Raw genomic sequence first — 17,367 nt, forward strand, 5'->3', positions numbered from 1 at the left:
TTTAATTTGTTGCAGAGATGTACAACAGAATGTGCAAGCATTGTACAGTCATTCAGTTTGTTTGATATAGAGATTCTGTTCTGTCTTTAGGTAAACACTCTTGGCGGTGAGGCAGACCGTCTGCAGCAGACACACCCCCAGAATGCCTCTCAGATCCACCTGAAAAGAGACGAACTCATTACCAACTGGGAGCAGATCCGTACTCTGGCAGCTGAACGACATGCTCGGCTCAATGACTCCTACAGGTAGGCTAAGACACACCTTTTTGCTTTTGGTCACTACTTCAAATTGATTGGTTGAGATTTTAAATTCAGTTTACACAGTGCTAACTTGTGATCTCATGGTTGTCTTGCTTCCAGACTGCAGCGCTTCACTGCAGATTTCCGCGACCTGACCAGCTGGGTGACAGAGATGAAGGCTCTGATCAATGCAGATGAGCTGGCCAACGATGTGGCCGGTGCGGAGGCCCTGCTTGACCGCCACCAGGAGCATAAGGTATTGAACTTTGAAAATCTAAATAAGTAGAGCAACATGGGAAAATTATGTTTGGCTAGTAAATATAGGAGCTTAAACCTTTCTTTCTTTTTTAAAACTGATTTGCCGATTCAGTATTGAATTTATAGTATTGCCCTTCCAAGGATGCTTGACATTGAAAGACCATAATGTTTTACCAGGGTGAGATTGATGCTCATGAGGACAGTTTCAAATCTACCGATGAGGCTGGGCAGGCTCTGCTGAACACCGGACATTATGCTTCTGAGGAAGTCAAGGAAAAGGTGTGTCTGACCTGTGACCTGTGTTTTTGTAGGCTATTTTCAAATCATCATTCATGCAGTTTTAATTCTAAAGTGAGAATCTGAATGACCCTCATTTTGTGTTTGATGGTGTAGCTGGGCATCCTTTCTGAAGAGAAGGTGTCTCTTTTGGAGCTGTGGGAGCTACGCAGGCAGCAGTATGAGCAGTGCATGGACCTGCAGCTCTTTTACAGAGACACTGAGCAGGTTGACAACTGGATGAGCAAGCAAGAGGTAATAACTCATCTAGGCTTATCATATTATGAGGATCAGACAAAATACTTTCTCTGAATCGTGTAACACTTTAAATTTGTTTACAACTGAGAGCAAATATTTAAACATTTCAAACGGATTTTCTCAAAGGCCTTCCTGCTGAATGAAGATCTGGGTGACTCTCTGGACAGCGTTGAAGCTCTTCTGAAGAAACATGAAGACTTTGAGAAATCCCTCAGTGCCCAGGAAGAGAAGATCACCGTAAGAAATCACAGTTTGACATAAAATGCAAGGCCTGTTATAATCAGGTTTACAAATCTTACTTCGTTCTCTTTTTAATTCTATACTGAAATACACAGGCCCTGGATGAATTTGCCACCAAACTGATCCAGAACAATCACTACGCCAAGGAGGATGTGGCCACTCGCAGAGATGCAGTAAGTGGAGATTAGCACCCTGAAACGTCCTTCATTCCAACCCCGCAAGCACTTTCCTCTCTTCAGTTATTGCTGACAGAATTGCTGAATCACTGGTAATACTATGACTTAAACACCTTTTTTTCTACTTCAGCTGCTGAGCAGACGCAACGCTCTTCACGAGCGCGCTCAGTTTCGCCGTGCCACCCTGGAGGACTCTTTCCATCTGCAGCAGTTTTTCCGGGACTCTGATGAACTCAAGAGCTGGATCAATGAGAAAATGAAGACTGCCACTGACGAGGCCTACAAGGTATGTTGTCCTAGAGTTTTACACATTTGGAATCAACTGTTTTTATCTGCTTCTTACTCTCACCCTCTATTCCTTCTGTATCAGGACCCATCTAACCTGCAGGGAAAGGTACAGAAGCACCAGGCCTTCGAAGCTGAGCTATCTGCCAATCAGAGCCGCATTGATGCACTGCAGAAGTCAGGCCAGGAGCTGATTGATGGAAAACACTATGCCTCCAGCGAGATGTCCACCCGGATGGATGAGGTCAGCTCTCAGTGGAAGAAACTTCTAGAGGCAACTGAACTCAAAGGTAAGAAAATGGCACAGCACTGCCTATTTCACAGGAAGAGACAGTTGTCTGTAGTTAAAAACTATGTTTATCTGATTTATTATTGGTAATTATGAAACAAAAGGCAGATTTTTCAGCGATATCACGTTATTTACTCATTCAGGGATTAAGTTGCGTGAAGCGAACCAGCAGCAGCAGTTCAACCGTAATGTAGAGGACATCGAGCTGTGGCTGTATGAGGTGGAGGGACACCTAGCCTCTGATGACTTTGGCAAAGACCTGACCAGCGTCCAGAACCTTCAGAAGAAACATGCTCTGCTGGAGGCTGATGTTGCTGCTCACCAGGTAACAACGTCTGAATGATTTTCAAAGTAACTGATATTAGACATTTACACTGTTTCTTGTATGATTCTGTGCAGGTAGCAGTGTTTGTTTTTTAACATCTGAACTCATTCATCTGAACTCTCCTCTTTACAGGACCGCATTGATGGCATTACTATTCAGGCCAGGCAGTTCCAGGAGGCTGGCCATTTTGATGCTGATAACATCCGCAAAAAACAAGAGGCTCTGGTGGCACGCTACGAGGCTCTTAAGGAGCCCATGGCCGCCCGCAAACAGAAGCTGTCAGACTCTCTGCGCCTTCAACAGCTTTTCAGGGATGTGGAAGATGAGGAGACCTGGATCCGAGAGAAGGAACCCATTGCTTCCTCCACCAACAGGGGTTAGTGTGATTAAATTGCATGAATGAAATCTGAAATGACTATAAACTGTTGATATTCTTAAAAAAATTATTTTCTCGTACTCTCTCAGGAAAAGACCTTATTGGAGTCCAGAACCTTCTGAAGAAACACCAGGCTCTGCAGGCGGAAATCTCTGGGCATGAACCCCGAATCAAGGCTGTTTCTCAGAAGGGGGAGGCCATGATTGAAGAAGGTAATATTTAACTCTTGCACTCTTATAAGACTGACTTTCTATTAGGCATCAGTTCAGAATACCTTTAGTCATTATTAAGAAGAAACAATACATTTGAAATATTCATGGAAATAAAAGCTTTTTTTTCTAAATTTCAGGTCACTTTGCAGGGGAGGAGGTGAAAGCTAAGCTGGAAGAGCTGCACAATCGTTGGGATGGACTTAAGGGGAAAGCGGCCCAGCGTAGACAGGATCTGGAGGACTCCCTTCAAGCTCAGCAGTACTTTGCTGATGCCAATGAGGCTGAGTCTTGGATGAGAGAGAAGGAGCCCATTGTTGGAAGCACCGACTACGGCAAGGATGAAGACTCTGCAGAGGTAAACAAGAAAGAGGGCTGGATCTAGAATGAAATTAGTTAAAATGTTATATTGCATTTCTACTAATATTTGAGCAAAAAATGCAATGTAAGGCAAATATAATAATTTCATGTAGCATCCCTCATACATAATAAGATGTTTAACCTGCTTAATTGGCACAACTAAACTCATCGCAGTCATCGCAGTTTTGTATAAAAAAAGTGGATGGCTCTAAAATGTCAGTGTTATCATTTACAGGCTCTGCTGAAGAAGCATGAGGCACTGATGTCTGATCTGAGTGCGTATGGCAGCAGCATCCAGGCCTTAAAAGAACAAGCTGAGGCCTGCAGAGTAAGATCACATAACAACTCTTTTGCATTGACCAAAAGGAAATAACACGTAAAACCTTTACAATTTATGGAAATTAAAATTTCATTGATTTAATCAACAGCAACAAGTGGCCCCCACTGATGATGAGACCGGCAAGGAGCTGGTTCTTGCTCTATATGACTACCAGGAGAAGAGTCCACGTGAGGTCACCATGAAGAAGGGCGACATCCTCACTCTGCTCAACAGCACCAATAAGGTAATTGATAGGGCACACTATATGTGTTACTTAGCATGCCAGTTTGAATCTAGATGAGTGCTTGGACTTATGTAAGTAATATATATCTGTATCTTGTTCTCAGGATTGGTGGAAAGTGGAAGTGAATGACAGGCAGGGCTTTGTTCCCGCAGCGTACGTGAAGAAGTTGGACCCGACTCAATCTTCCTCTCGTGAGAATCTGCTAAATGAACAGGGCAGCATTGCTCTGCGACAGGAGCAGATTGACAATCAGTAAGAGTCATTCTACTTTTTAGTTTTCATTGAGATGATTGAAGGCAGACTTCTTACTTTGTCTTAAATGCATTCGGGCTGTCAATGTTTGAGGTCAGAAATAATCTTTTTTTGAAAGAAAAAAGTAATATTTTAATTCGGCAAGTATTCATTAAATTGATCAAAAGTGAAAGTAAATACATTTATAATGTTAAAAAAGATTTGTTTCACAAAGACAAAAAATTTGTTTCCCCAGAAATTTTAAGAAATATTAATTCATAATTTTAATTGATTGATGGCCCTTATGTGAACATTTTTGTAATTATTTTCAACCTTACTATTTACATTGCATCAAAATCATTTCTTTTTAACACAAAGCCTCTTAAGATCTTTGCATCTTTACTTGCAGTTTGCAGCTCAAATAAGGCATCTGTTAAAAACTAACTCTTAATAATGTTTCTGACCCCTCGTTACTCCTCTTTTTCCTTTCTTTCTTGTTTTCTTTCTTTCTTAACTGAAATGCTTGCATGTGTCTGCTTGCCCTGCCCCGTGGCAGGTCTGTGGTCACCAAGGAGGTGTGCAGCGTATCTGTACGCATGAAGCAGGTGGAGGAACTGTGAGTAGGCCCGACCAATGTCATTTATTTGATCAAAGAAGCCTCCATCATTGCAAAATGTTCATCCACATTCCCCCTCATCCATCTCGCTGTTTTTCTCATGCTTTAGGTCTTTTGTAATTCTATCATTCTCTGTCCATCATATCATTGTCTCATTCTTCCTCCTCTTCTATTCCATCAAGGGATAGACATTCACATCTCTTCTGAGGATGTTGTCATTCTGAGCTTTTCCTTTCATAGAGTTGGTGTCTAGATGTTTCACTCTGCATTTTCGATTACTGACTATGCAGATTTCTCGCTGTTAGATGAACCCCTGTCCGTGTTTCCAGCTTGTGTTTCCTCTCCTTGAAAGAGATGTTTCAGTCCCAGTGTTGAGGTGGGAGTTGCATTAAAGTCTCCGATCTCTCCTCTTAGGTATGGTACACTGCAAGAGTTGGGAGAAAAGAGGAAAGACATGCTGGAGAAGAGCTGCAAGAAGTTCATGCTTTTCCGTGAGGCGAACGAGCTGCAGCAGTGGATCAATGAGAAAGAATCAGCGCTTACTAATGAGGAGGTCGGCTCTGATCTGGAGCAAGTGGAAGTGCTGCAGAAGAAGTTTGATGACTTCCAGAAGGTATGTTTCTCATACATTTATGACTCCTTTATCACTGGATGCTAGCATTGGCTAATAAGTGTTCACTGATTCTAAACTCGCTGATTTTTTTAATGTTTGCTAGGATCTGAAAGCAAATGAATCTCGGCTGAGGGATATAAACAAGGTGGCATCTGAGCTGGAGTCTGAAGGACTGATGGCTGAAGAGGCTCCTGTCATGCAGGCCCAGGTATGAAGAAAAACACTGAACACACACAGTGAATATAATTAAACATACATTGCCATTGAAAGTATGGGGTCAATTTTTTTTCTTTGCCAACATGCATTGAATGTCTAAAAAGCTATTGTGAAGACATAATTAATCATAAATATTAGGCAGTACATAATATATGCAAAAAAATGTTTCTTCAGCATATTATATTGATTTCTAATAGTTTCTAATAGTATTTTTCAATATCAATATTTTACATTATTAATGTTTTTACTGTATTTTTTGTGTTCATATAAATGTATCTTTGGTAAGCATAAGATATTTCTTTCTAGAACTTAAAAATCTTATCTAACTTTTTGACAGTAGTATACATCATGATGTTTTCTAGATTTTTTTGTCAATCCACTAATCAATTTTATGCTTACATTTAACTTTGGAGAGTATACATCAGAGTAGTATTCTTATTTATATGCCTGAATGTATGAGATTTATAGATTTGGTGATTTTACCTATTTTTTCCGTTTCTCCTTCCGACCCTACACTCCCTCATCACACCTCCTCTTCATCCCTCCATCAGCAAGTAGATATGCTGGGCTCAGCTCCTGGCAAGGTCATTGTTGTTTAATACCATTTAACTTGTCTCAACAACAGTTGGGATATCTGCATGAAACATGCACATGAATATTTTTTTTTTACTAAATTAAACTGATTCTTTTTATTTACTGTATATATTTCACAGGATGAAGCAGATTCCAAAGGTGCATCTCCATGGAAGGTAATATAGCATGCTGAATTTGAAATGCTTTTAATCTAATCTATTACACTGTTTAAACTTGGGGCATTGATATTGATGCATGTGTAGTTTTTATGCAGGGTCTTGTTTGACCAGTATGTCATCCACAGAGGTGTTTGGTGACTGTGATTACAAAGCAACAAGAGCAGTCTGGTTCTTGTAACTCCTTTTGTGACATTCTCTTGACTGGTGTGTTTTTCTGTTCTTTTCCTGTCCTCTCTCTGTTTTTTACTCAATATAGTCTGTTCGCTTGGCTGTTCAAACAACGGCCAACTTTAATACTATTAAGGTAAGATTCTAGGTTCTTAGTTTCAATCTTTAAATCTTCCCTCAACCAATCCCACTAAATCGTGCATTGTGCCCCGTGTACCTGAAGGACTAACTCATGGTGGTGGTCTTTTGCTCTTACCATGGTCTCTTGTTCCCTGTCCTATTACTGACCATCAACCTTTGTTTCCATTCATGAGTCTGTGTCAACCATTTGAAATAACTCCTTTATGTTTTCACTCCATATGTTTTGGTGGAGGTAAAATAGCCATTCTAGAATGCATTAATCCTTTTTTTCAGTTTGTGGCTGATGCACCCACCCAAGTTTTCTATATTTGTTAACTGTCATCACTTATCCTATTTGCTTTAATGTTGTAGCCCTTCTGTTCATGCCACTCACCCATACTTTTACTTTTGCTACTGATATGAAGAGCAAAGTATGACGCAAAGGATATGGAACCATTTATGTGACTCTTTGGATTGTGGTTTGGGTGTTAAAGTTCATGTTTCTGAATGTAGATTGCCAAAAAAAGGTTTGTTTCTCATCAGTCATTTTATATCATTTAAGACATGACCTCAGGGAGTCAAAACTGCTGTCAGGGATCATATCATTGTCTAAACTGGATCTATAACCCGCCGTCTGATTAGCTGCTAATGGTTGTATGTTTGTGTATAGGAGCTGAACAACCGCTGGAGGTCCTTGCAGCAGCTGGCTGAAGACCGAAGCAACATGCTGGGCAGTGCTCATGAGGTGCAGAGGTTCCACAGGTACATATATGCCACTGATTAACCTCAGAATTATACTGTTATGTTCATGTTATACTTGTGTGATGTGAACCACATGAAGTGCAGAGGAATTCAGCTCAATGTGTGAATTACAGGGATGCAGATGAGACCAAGGAATGGATCGAAGAGAAGAACCAAGCTCTGAACACTGATAACTACGGCCATGACCTCGCCAGCGTGCAGGCTCTGCAGCGTAAGCATGAGGGCTTCGAGAGAGACCTGGCTGCACTAGGAGACAAGGTAAAATGTTAATTGTTGGTTTCGTTTTTGGTTAATTCCTAACAGAACATCTCCTAAATATCAAGTTACAAACGGGCTGATAGGTTTCTTTACATGCAATCTGCTAAAAATCCCATTATTTACTACACAGCACACGCTCATTGTCCTCTGCTGATTCTTTAGCCAGTGAGCATGCTTGCTCAACATTTAAATACCGTAAATTAGTTCTGCTGCATACTATCAGACTTCCTCTGAAATCCTCCACCTCCCCCAGCACCACCTGTCTAGATCTGTAAGGATTTATATATGCCTATTCATGCAGCAGCAGCATGTCTTACATGCTTGCTCTGGTGAAGCAGGTGTATCAGATCTAGCCCGCCAAGACCAAAAACATTCATATTGTCATATCCGTTAACATGCTAAAACTTTGTCATGATTGATATATCATTTTCTTCCTGGGGCAGGTGAACTCTCTTGGAGAGACCGCAGAGCGTCTGATTCAGTCTCATCCCGAGGCTGTGGATGACATCCAGGAGAAGTGCACTGAGCTTAACACTGCCTGGAGCAGCCTGGTGGGTCGTGCTGACCAACGCAAAGAAAAACTGGGCAACTCTCACGACCTGCAGCGCTTCCTCAGTGACTTCAGGTGAGGAGGAGGAAAAAAGAGGGATGGAAAGAGTATAAAACATGCAAAACGAACAACTCAGAGAAGCTATCTGAGCAATAATATAGAAGAGACTAAACAAATTAGTGCTTCTCTCTCCCAGAGATCTCATGTCCTGGATCAATGGAATCAGAGGGCTGGTGTCTTCAGATGAGCTGGCCAAGGACGTCACTGGAGCTGAAGCCCTGTTGGAGAGACATCAGGTACTTAAAAACCGCTATGATATGTACTTTTCGCTAGTGAAAAATCAGTAAAATAAAATGTAATTGAAACACATTTATTTCAAGCTAACTATACTATGGATACATTTACATATTTATTTATTTATTAATAAAAAAAACTTAAAGTCTGCTAAATTGGAACAACTCATTTTGCACTTAATGCACTTTAAAATATATACTTGATTAAACTAAAGATATACTTGATATTTGATTGTGCTTTGAAAGTATACTTTAGGCTAAATAATATGAAATATGCTTTGTGCTCAAGTACTACTCCAAATAAAGTGGAATTATAATTTTTCAGAAAATCTCTAGTGATGTGTCAAATAGATAGAAATAGATAAATATGTTAATAGATTTGAACCATACTTAGTATGAAATAAATGTATTTTAAATATATTACTAGGATTGTTACAGTTACTGTTTAGACGAGTTTCCTTTGATAATATTTGGCAAAATCCTGTTCAGCCCATGAACAAATGTTAAACACTCACATATTCATATTCTGTAGGAACACCGCACTGAAATCGACGCCCGTGCAGGCACCTTCCAGGCTTTTGAACAATTTGGACAGCAGCTGCTTGCCCGTGGTCACTATGCCAGCCCTGAGATCCAACAGAAGCTGGAGGCTCTTGAACAGGAACGTGCTGACCTAGAGAAGGCCTGGGTCCAGCGCCGGATGATGCTGGATCAGTGTCTGGAGCTGCAGGTCAGCAAGGACCATATTTACAATTTAATACACAAAACTTTAAGAGGGCAAATGATATCATATGTTTATTTTTGTCTCCTGTAGCTATTTAACCGTGACTGCGAGCAGGCTGAGAACTGGATGGCAGCTCGCGAAGCCTTCTTGGCCAGCGATGACAAGGGAGACTCCCTGGACAGCGTGGAGGCTCTCATCAAGAAACATGAAGACTTTGATAAGGCTATCAATGTGCAGGTCAGCAAGCGCCATTGTGATATAAAGCCATCAAGCTTGAGATTATTCGTTTTTGAATCTAGAGGGTTTTTTGTAATTAATCATTTAAATTTGTCTTTCCTCACAGGAAGAGAAAATTGCAGCACTGCAGTCTTTCGCTGACCAGCTCATTAGCGCTGACCACTACGCCAAACCTGAGATCTTTAATCGTCGTAATGAGGTCTTAGACAGGTCTGGGTTCTTCTTTTTGATGCTGCTCTCACTGAGTGTATCTGTTCCATTTGTGTCATTTAAGTTAAAGCAGTATGTCCTTTTGACCTCCAGGTGGCGCCGTCTCAAGGCTCAGATGATTGAGAAACGCTCCAAGCTGGGTGAGTCCCAGACTCTGCAGCAGTTCAGCAGAGATGTAGATGAGATCGAAGCATGGATCAGTGAGAAACTCCAAACTGCCACCGACGAGTCTTACAAGGACCCCACCAACATCCAGGTAATGTCACATTCAGGCATCACTCTCAGGAAAGATATGTCAATATTTTTGCAGATATGCTACGTTTTATGTTTTAAAGGTGAATATCCCACTTAAGTATAACCTTGTAAATATATTAATAATATAATACGTTCAAGTGCAAATTAAAATGTGTTTTTCTCACTATTCCCACCGCAACCAACCCCGAGTGTTTTATTATGTAGGAAATTAAACTGAAACTCTGTCTGTGTTCCCATTGTCTGTTTCTAGCTGTCCAAGCTGCTGGTAAGTGCAGTAGTGTGCCAGAGCTAACTAACACCAATAGGGTCTCTCTCCGTTGTCTCATTGTTTTTGTCTGTAAATGTGTATTTGAGTTCTGTATGTCTATTATGTGTCTTGCTTTGTACAGCATCATCAGTTGTTTGTTCCCTTCCCGCGCCCCATCGTTGCAACATTTAATTTTTAATTGCTGGGTGTGGTCTCCATTTTCTTGTTGTGTCACTGAAGTTGGGATGTCTTGGTTTAAATTTGTTCCACACAGAAAAGCTGAGCATCTCACAGAGTTGTGGATCTGAGAGCAAACTTTGACAAAAAGTAGTATGCGAAGACAAATTTTTGGCCGTGTTCAGAATAGCATAGTAGAATTATATGTTTTATGCTGTACTACTGTGTGAATCAGAATGCATTGCACATAAAATATAATGGCATGTACTGTATGTTATATACACATATAGTACTGTAGCATTTTGTTACAATTTCATTTATTTCGATGGCTTAATGTTTCAAAGCAAAGATATTAAGAGAGTCATAAAAATGTATTTTGTAACTGTGTAAAAACATTTTTCTAAAAAACAAATTAATTCTACAGTGAAATATAACATTTATTACTTTATTATATATTATAAATATATTTACCACTTTTTTTAACCAAATTGTGCAACTACAAAGAAACACTGCAAACCTGGAGGTTTTTAAATTGCATTTTTTCATAAGTATGTATATGTAAGTATTCTTTTCCAAAATCATGCAATTCTATTATCACGTGAACTCTTTGTTTCAGTTTTTAAATTATTATTTTTTTTTAATTTAGTGTAAATTTTCTTAACTCTCTGTATCCTAGTGTGCCCCTAAAATGTAGGAAGTCATCCAGATATTACATGCATACAGATATTTCCTAGTACATCTAATATGCATGCTGTAGTATTGTGCTATTCCGAACAAATCCCCAATTCTGTCAACCCAGAGAAGGTGGAGAGGTGCTTTCAAACAAGTAATTCTGCTTTGCTTTTTTGTGAAATACCGGGTTAAAACAAAAGAAACGGTTACATGTGTGCTATGGCTAGAAACCATATACAGGTGCTCAAAAATCTCAAAAAATTATAATATCGTGAAAAAGTTCTGGAATTTGTGCTAATAGAGCCCTGAGGAAGTATTGAGTGCGTAAATGAACATACTTTAAAGACCTGGAACTTTTCTGTTTTGCAAATCCTTTTTTTGATTGATCTTAGGAAATATTCTAATATTTTGAGATACTGGATTTTTTGACCATCATGAGCTGTAAGCTTTAATCATCAAAACTAAAACAAAAAACCTTTTGAAAGGTTTTACTTTACATGTAATGAATCTAGAATATATGGACATGTCACTTTCTGAATAAGTTTAAAATAAAACATTTCTCAAATTCAAATTTTTTGAGATGCACCTGTACAGTTAGAGTGCCAGCAGCCCGGCTTCCTTTGAGTGTATCAGCAAATGCTTTAGATAAGCCATTTGGAAGTGCTTTTTCCTTCTTCCATTCTCTCTGGGTGATCTAAAATATTAAATGATCTCAGACAAAACACCCCAACTCCTCTTAGGTTCCTCACAGAATTCATTGTGTGCTGGATCTTGTCCAGTTCATTTTATTGAATGCTCCATCAGGCTTTGAATGCGTCCTGTTCATAGTATGAGTTCCATGTTACATGTTCAGTCCTTGTTTGGTGGTTTCTAAATTCACAGTTGCCTCACTTATTTTTCTCACAATGTACACATTGATGTGTTGAAAAGGTTTGCTCTTTTGTGGCTACAAATAATGACAAACTTTTACAAACAGTCTAGACAAAGGCATATACATAAAATGCACACACATTACAATAGCATTGAATATGCACTGCTTTCTGCTGAAATTGAGTTTTTACACAGAGACATGTGTTAGATACAAAACCAGCTATTGCTTTATCACAGCTGCACCCATGCATGACTTCACTGTGTGGCTCAGTTTAGCTGTATTTCGCTTTCTTGCCACTTTCAGAGCAAGCACCAGAAGCACCAGGCTTTTGAGGCTGAGTTACACGCTAATGCTGATCGTATCCGCGGGGTGATTGACACGGGCAATGCTCTCATCCAGAGAGGTGCCTGTGCAGGAAGTGAGGATGCCGTCAAGGTAACAATTTCAGAAGGATTTCAGAATAGGCAGATGGTGAGTTACAGTCTGTGCTCATTTTGCTGTGGTTGTGCTCACATTTGCTCTCAGGCTCGTCTTAATGCTCTGGATGAGCAGTGGCAGTTCCTCGTCAACAAATCTGCTGAGAAGAGTCAAAAACTGAAAGAGGCAAACAAGCAGCAGAACTTCAACACTGGCATCAAGGACTTTGACTTCTGGTTGTCTGAGGTACTGAGATATGACTAAGTAGCTACTTAGGATAGTTATTGACTTAAATGTAAATGTTGAATTAATATTAATAATAATAATATCCATTACATATTCCTTTGCTCTTAGGTTGAGGCTCTTCTTGCTTCTGAGGATTATGGCAAAGATCTGGCCTCAGTCAACAATCTCCTTAAGAAGCACCAGCTTTTGGAGGCTGACATCTCTGCTCATGAGGTAGCTCTTCAGACATTCTGATCAGGGATCACTCATTTAGAGCATTTCCAAAATACAATATGTCCCGATCAATGCTTGTTTTTGTGTTCTTATAGGATCGTCTGAAGGATCTCAATGGCCAGGCTGACAGTCTGATGGCCAGCAATGCCTTCGACACCTCTCAGGTTAAGGACAAGCGTGATGCCGTCAATGGACGCTTTGGCAAAATCAAGAGCATGGCTGCTGGGCGCCGTGCCAAGCTGAACGAGTCGCATCGTCTGCACCAGTTCTTCAGGGATCTGGACGATGAGGAATCTTGGATCAAGTATGGTTTACATTCTTCTGAGTGATCTATAATTTTTCACACCAACTGCATTATTTGAGGCTGTACACTCGATTGAATTCATTCTCTTCCATTAGGGAAAAAAAGTTGTTGGTGAGCTCGGAGGACTATGGACGTGATTTGACAGGAGTACAGAATCTGAGGAAGAAACACAAGAGGCTGGAGGCTGAGCTTGGAGCACACGAGCCGGCCATTCAGGTGAGGAGAAATTAAAAAGTCTTAAGTAAATCGTCATTCTCAATGCTGACAGTATTTTTGTGGCCTTGCAGTCTGTATTGGAAACTGGGAAGAAGCTGTCTGATGACAACACCATTGGACAGGAGGAGATCCAGCAGAGGCTGGCCCAGTTTGTGGAGCACTGGAAGGAACTGAAAGATCTGGCTGCTGCTCGGTGAGTACTGTATTTTACTATTTAACTTTTTTCTAGTCTATTTTTCTGATTACCTTCAAAGGTATGAATCAATACGATGTTTTTTTTTTTAAAAACATTAACAATGTTTTCTGGTTTTTAGTGGACAGAGGCTTGAGGAGTCGCTGGAGTACCAGCAGTTTGTGGCAAATGTGGAGGAAGAGGAAGCTTGGATTAATGAGAAACTGAACCTGGTCGGAAGTGAGGATTACGGTGATACTCTGGCAGCTGTGCAGGTGTGAAAAAATAAACCACATGTAGCTGATTATGGCTTGATCTTGGACACACCTTCATTTTTTTTTTGTGTGCGTCTTAATTTTCTTCATTTGGCTCTTCTTTTTCAGGGCTTGCTGAAGAAACACGAAGCATTTGAAACTGATTTTACAGTGCACAGGGACAGAGTGAATGATGTTTGTTCCAATGGAGATGAACTTATCAAAAAGGTATAGAGTACAACTATAACAAAGTCCATATACTACAAATTTACCCCTTTGACCCTTGAATGCTTTATTATAGACGTTCCTTTGAAGTAGGATCTGACCTGATAGCAATATCATATCATATTGGGGCTTTTTGTGCAGGAAAACCACAACGTGGAGAACATCATGGCTAAAATGAAGGCCCTGCGTGAGAAAGTGTCAGAGCTGGAGAGAGCTGCAGCTCAGAGGAAATCTAAACTGGATGAGAACTCTGCCTTCCTTCAATTCAACTGGAAGGCTGACGTGGTGGAGTCCTGGATTGGTGAGTAAATGTTTCCTTCCATATGCATCAAACCTCATTTAAAAGATGTGCATTTAAAACCTCATTTTATTTTCTCTGCTTCTTTGTAATCTGTAACTCAAATGTGTCTTAGGCGAGAAGGAAAACAGCCTGAAGACCGATGACTATGGTCGAGATCTTTCCTCGGTGCAGACTCTGCTCACTAAACAGGTTTGACTTAGCATATGGAATAATATAGCCATAGCACAGCATATCCATTTACTGTTGTAACTGACTGTATTGATTCAACTCTGTCATAGGAAACCTTTGATGCTGGGCTTCAGGCCTTCCAGCAGGAGGGCATCACCAATATCACAGCCCTGAAAGACCAGCTGTTGGCTGCCAAACATGTACAATCCAAGGCCATTGAGGCTCGTCATGCCACCCTGATGAAACGCTGGAACCAGCTGCTGTCCAACTCAGCCGCCCGCAAGAAGAAGCTTCTGGAGGCCCAGGACCACTTCAGAAAGGTGTGAAGAATTACATTTCACCTCAAGTCAGGAAAATAAGTTTTGGTTTTGTGTCTTTAACTGTTGTTCACTGCTCCATCCAGGTCGAGGATCTCTTCCTCACCTTTGCCAAGAAAGCCTCAGCTTTCAACAGCTGGTTTGAGAACGCTGAAGAAGATCTGACAGACCCTGTGAGGTGCAACTCTCTGGAGGAGATCAGGGCCCTGCGGGATGCCCATGATGCTTTTCGCTCCTCACTCAGCTCTGCAGAAGCCGACTTCAACCAACTGGCAGAACTTGATCGCCAGATCAAGAGTTACCATGTGGCCTCCAATCCATACACTTGGTTCACCATGGAGGCTCTAGAGGAGACCTGGAGGAACCTTCAAAAGATCATCAAGGTAATTATAGAATCCTGCAACATGATTGAGTGTGTAAAAAGTAGAGTTAAAAAACTCTTAATAATTATATAAATATGATTTATAGGAGCGAGAGCTGGAGCTACAGAAGGAACAGAGGAGACAGGAAGAGAACGATAAACTCAGACAAGAATTTGCCCAACATGCCAATGCCTTCCACCAATGGCTGCAGGAGACCAGGTACAGAGGACCAGCATGCACGTCACACAGTGCTGTGTTCTCTAGAGTAGAGTTTGATTAGAGTATAGTTATGCTCGAGGGTTAAACACTACACGCAACACATTTGTTTCCATTGCATGAAATCACACACACATCCATTCGGATTTGATCAAGCTTTCCTGATCTCCATGTAACTTTCTTAGATGCCCATTTTCATTCGTGTCATCAGCTGTTTTTGTGACTGCAGTCTTTAAGTCATTGTCTGCTTTGCCATGTTGTCCATTTATGAAGATTTTCACATTGATCACACAACTTAAACCCACCTGGGCTTGATATGTTGCAGCAGGGCTTTGTGCTGGTCACATTTTCTTTTTATGTGATTGTTGAGTAGTGGCATTGATGTCACCACTCAATGTTTTAACTGTTTCTTTCTCTCTCCCTCCCCTATTTGTCTCTCTTTCCCCATTCCTTTGGCCTTCTCGCTGCTACCCTGATGCTTGGAATCATTTTTCTAATCAGGACATACCTTCTGGATGGGTTAATATCACATTTTTTACTCTTTTACTATAGTATGTTTGTGTGTGAGTGTGTATGTATTGTTTAATAGCATGTAATGGAAACTATGACAGAAACACATTTAGTATAAAAATAAAACAAGAATTTGGGAGTTTCAGGTTAGAATAGAACTATAATTTGGATAGAAATAATACAGGGTGTCTCAAGAGGGACTCACTTTGCATATATTTTGCGTATTTTATCGTATGTTTTGACTATATATTTCCAGATGTATTCCTTTGTTTTTCACACTCTTTTTCCATTCCCTCTTCATCTCCCACCTCCCTCGTCTCTGAATAGCATAGCCTATCGGAGGGTAATCCGTGTCTATCAGTATGAAGTCGATGATGATCTTTCTGGAAGGTCTTCTCCCTTTTTTCTTCCTCTGATTGGCCTCTTGCCCCCTCACCCCACACCTTTTGGGTTTTCTTCTCCTCATGCACTTGAGTCTGACCCCCACTGTAAAGGCTCTGTGTTTGTACAATTCCCTTTTACTAACATTCACTGCGATGTGAGGCTTTTTTTTTCTTTTTTTTTAAGATGAACCCTTCCAGCTTCTTAATCCAACAAGCCTGGCTACATTTGGCACTGATGTTGAGGAGTGTGAACACTTCATCTCATTCTTTCAACTTTTTTTTTTCCATGTAACAGTTATTTATTTTTTTCTTCATTTTGAGGAAAATGTTCATGCACCAGATCCAGGGTGGAAACTGCAATGTGATTTCCATGATTGAAAAAGTACTTGTAGACATTTTCCATATCCTGATCTGAATTCAAATAACTGTGCATTAACATTTTTTGGACATTTATAATACGGCTAGTCGAGTCCAACTCTGAAAATCTTTGATTTTGCACATTTTGCTTTTAAAAGTGTGCAAGTCAAAACTAAAACTAAGCAGTGGTACAAATATAGCAGTTTCTAACCCTGTTGACAGCAGCCCTAATCAAGCATGGTCTGGATTACCATGAATATAATTTGGCTACGTTAGCATGACTTTGGTTATTATAGTTGCCTTCTGGGTTGGCTTATAGTTTGAATTCCATATCTACTACAAAATTGGTAAGTCCTATTATTATGTACAAGACATTTAGGAAGATGCAGGTTACAGAACTAAAGGTAATGGTTATGCAAACCATTTAAACAATATATTATAAACTCATAGTCATATCAAAATAAAAAATACCCTTTTAAGGTCTACTCTGCCCAAGGTTTTGTTCTTTGACCCAATAAGTGAGCTAGTCTAGTGAGAGCCGCTCTTGTAAGGTGTAGACTGGCATGTGGAGTGAGTGAGATGAGTTTGGGTGGATGTGCCGTGTGCTCTCGGGCTCCTGCTGCTGGTTTCATCACTGTGTGTGTGGGCAGGTCCTGCATGGTGGAAGAATCCGGAACTCTAGAGTCACAGCTAGAGGCCACTAAGGTGAGTTTCAGAGTAGTGAATGGATTATTGAGAAGTGTTTGGTGAAGCTGATCGAATATGAACAACAAAATGAAGCATTAGTGTATTAAATTATATAATCAATAAAACATTGTGAAATATTATTACAACTCAAAATAACCTTTATTTTAGATGGCAAAAAAAACTTTATTTTCAG

The 17,367-nt window shown here is 40.3% G+C and overlaps 1 protein-coding gene across 4 annotated transcripts in view; it reads left to right on the top strand.

The window, feature by feature from the left end:
• The window catches only part of sptan1 (spectrin alpha, non-erythrocytic 1), a 28,341-nt gene that overhangs the window by 7,108 nt on the left and 3,866 nt on the right, over nucleotides 1-17,367 (top strand). Inside the window, exons 7-51 of one of the 4 annotated variants that reach the window (XM_059526074.1) lie at nucleotides 91-245; nucleotides 360-495; nucleotides 675-776; nucleotides 891-1,028; nucleotides 1,158-1,268; nucleotides 1,367-1,444; nucleotides 1,578-1,733; nucleotides 1,818-2,022; nucleotides 2,165-2,346; nucleotides 2,479-2,722; nucleotides 2,812-2,934; nucleotides 3,072-3,289; nucleotides 3,527-3,619; nucleotides 3,720-3,854; nucleotides 3,958-4,106; nucleotides 4,642-4,701; nucleotides 5,116-5,314; nucleotides 5,418-5,522; nucleotides 6,082-6,114; nucleotides 6,244-6,279; nucleotides 6,539-6,586; nucleotides 7,241-7,332; nucleotides 7,446-7,590; nucleotides 8,034-8,215; nucleotides 8,337-8,436; nucleotides 8,966-9,163; nucleotides 9,248-9,394; nucleotides 9,501-9,604; nucleotides 9,698-9,860; nucleotides 12,130-12,261; nucleotides 12,352-12,489; nucleotides 12,598-12,702; nucleotides 12,798-13,006; nucleotides 13,102-13,222; nucleotides 13,294-13,415; nucleotides 13,537-13,669; nucleotides 13,778-13,876; nucleotides 14,015-14,174; nucleotides 14,287-14,363; nucleotides 14,453-14,662; nucleotides 14,746-15,042; nucleotides 15,128-15,240; nucleotides 15,739-15,756; nucleotides 16,075-16,137; nucleotides 17,138-17,192. In XM_059526074.1, coding sequence (XP_059382057.1) covers nucleotides 91-245; nucleotides 360-495; nucleotides 675-776; nucleotides 891-1,028; nucleotides 1,158-1,268; nucleotides 1,367-1,444; nucleotides 1,578-1,733; nucleotides 1,818-2,022; nucleotides 2,165-2,346; nucleotides 2,479-2,722; nucleotides 2,812-2,934; nucleotides 3,072-3,289; nucleotides 3,527-3,619; nucleotides 3,720-3,854; nucleotides 3,958-4,106; nucleotides 4,642-4,701; nucleotides 5,116-5,314; nucleotides 5,418-5,522; nucleotides 6,082-6,114; nucleotides 6,244-6,279; nucleotides 6,539-6,586; nucleotides 7,241-7,332; nucleotides 7,446-7,590; nucleotides 8,034-8,215; nucleotides 8,337-8,436; nucleotides 8,966-9,163; nucleotides 9,248-9,394; nucleotides 9,501-9,604; nucleotides 9,698-9,860; nucleotides 12,130-12,261; nucleotides 12,352-12,489; nucleotides 12,598-12,702; nucleotides 12,798-13,006; nucleotides 13,102-13,222; nucleotides 13,294-13,415; nucleotides 13,537-13,669; nucleotides 13,778-13,876; nucleotides 14,015-14,174; nucleotides 14,287-14,363; nucleotides 14,453-14,662; nucleotides 14,746-15,042; nucleotides 15,128-15,240; nucleotides 15,739-15,756; nucleotides 16,075-16,137; nucleotides 17,138-17,192 — 5,889 coding nt within the window. The remainder of the gene's footprint in view (nucleotides 1-90; nucleotides 246-359; nucleotides 496-674; nucleotides 777-890; nucleotides 1,029-1,157; nucleotides 1,269-1,366; nucleotides 1,445-1,577; nucleotides 1,734-1,817; nucleotides 2,023-2,164; nucleotides 2,347-2,478; nucleotides 2,723-2,811; nucleotides 2,935-3,071; nucleotides 3,290-3,526; nucleotides 3,620-3,719; nucleotides 3,855-3,957; nucleotides 4,107-4,641; nucleotides 4,702-5,115; nucleotides 5,315-5,417; nucleotides 5,523-6,081; nucleotides 6,115-6,243; nucleotides 6,280-6,538; nucleotides 6,587-7,240; nucleotides 7,333-7,445; nucleotides 7,591-8,033; nucleotides 8,216-8,336; nucleotides 8,437-8,965; nucleotides 9,164-9,247; nucleotides 9,395-9,500; nucleotides 9,605-9,697; nucleotides 9,861-12,129; nucleotides 12,262-12,351; nucleotides 12,490-12,597; nucleotides 12,703-12,797; nucleotides 13,007-13,101; nucleotides 13,223-13,293; nucleotides 13,416-13,536; nucleotides 13,670-13,777; nucleotides 13,877-14,014; nucleotides 14,175-14,286; nucleotides 14,364-14,452; nucleotides 14,663-14,745; nucleotides 15,043-15,127; nucleotides 15,241-15,738; nucleotides 15,757-16,074; nucleotides 16,138-17,137; nucleotides 17,193-17,367) is intronic. The other 3 variants (XM_059526075.1, XM_059526076.1, XM_059526077.1) reach the window with 3 other exon arrangements.

Source organism: Carassius carassius, chromosome 36 (genome assembly GCF_963082965.1).
Source record: "Carassius carassius chromosome 36, fCarCar2.1, whole genome shotgun sequence".
Lineage (NCBI taxonomy): Eukaryota > Metazoa > Chordata > Actinopteri > Cypriniformes > Cyprinidae > Carassius > Carassius carassius.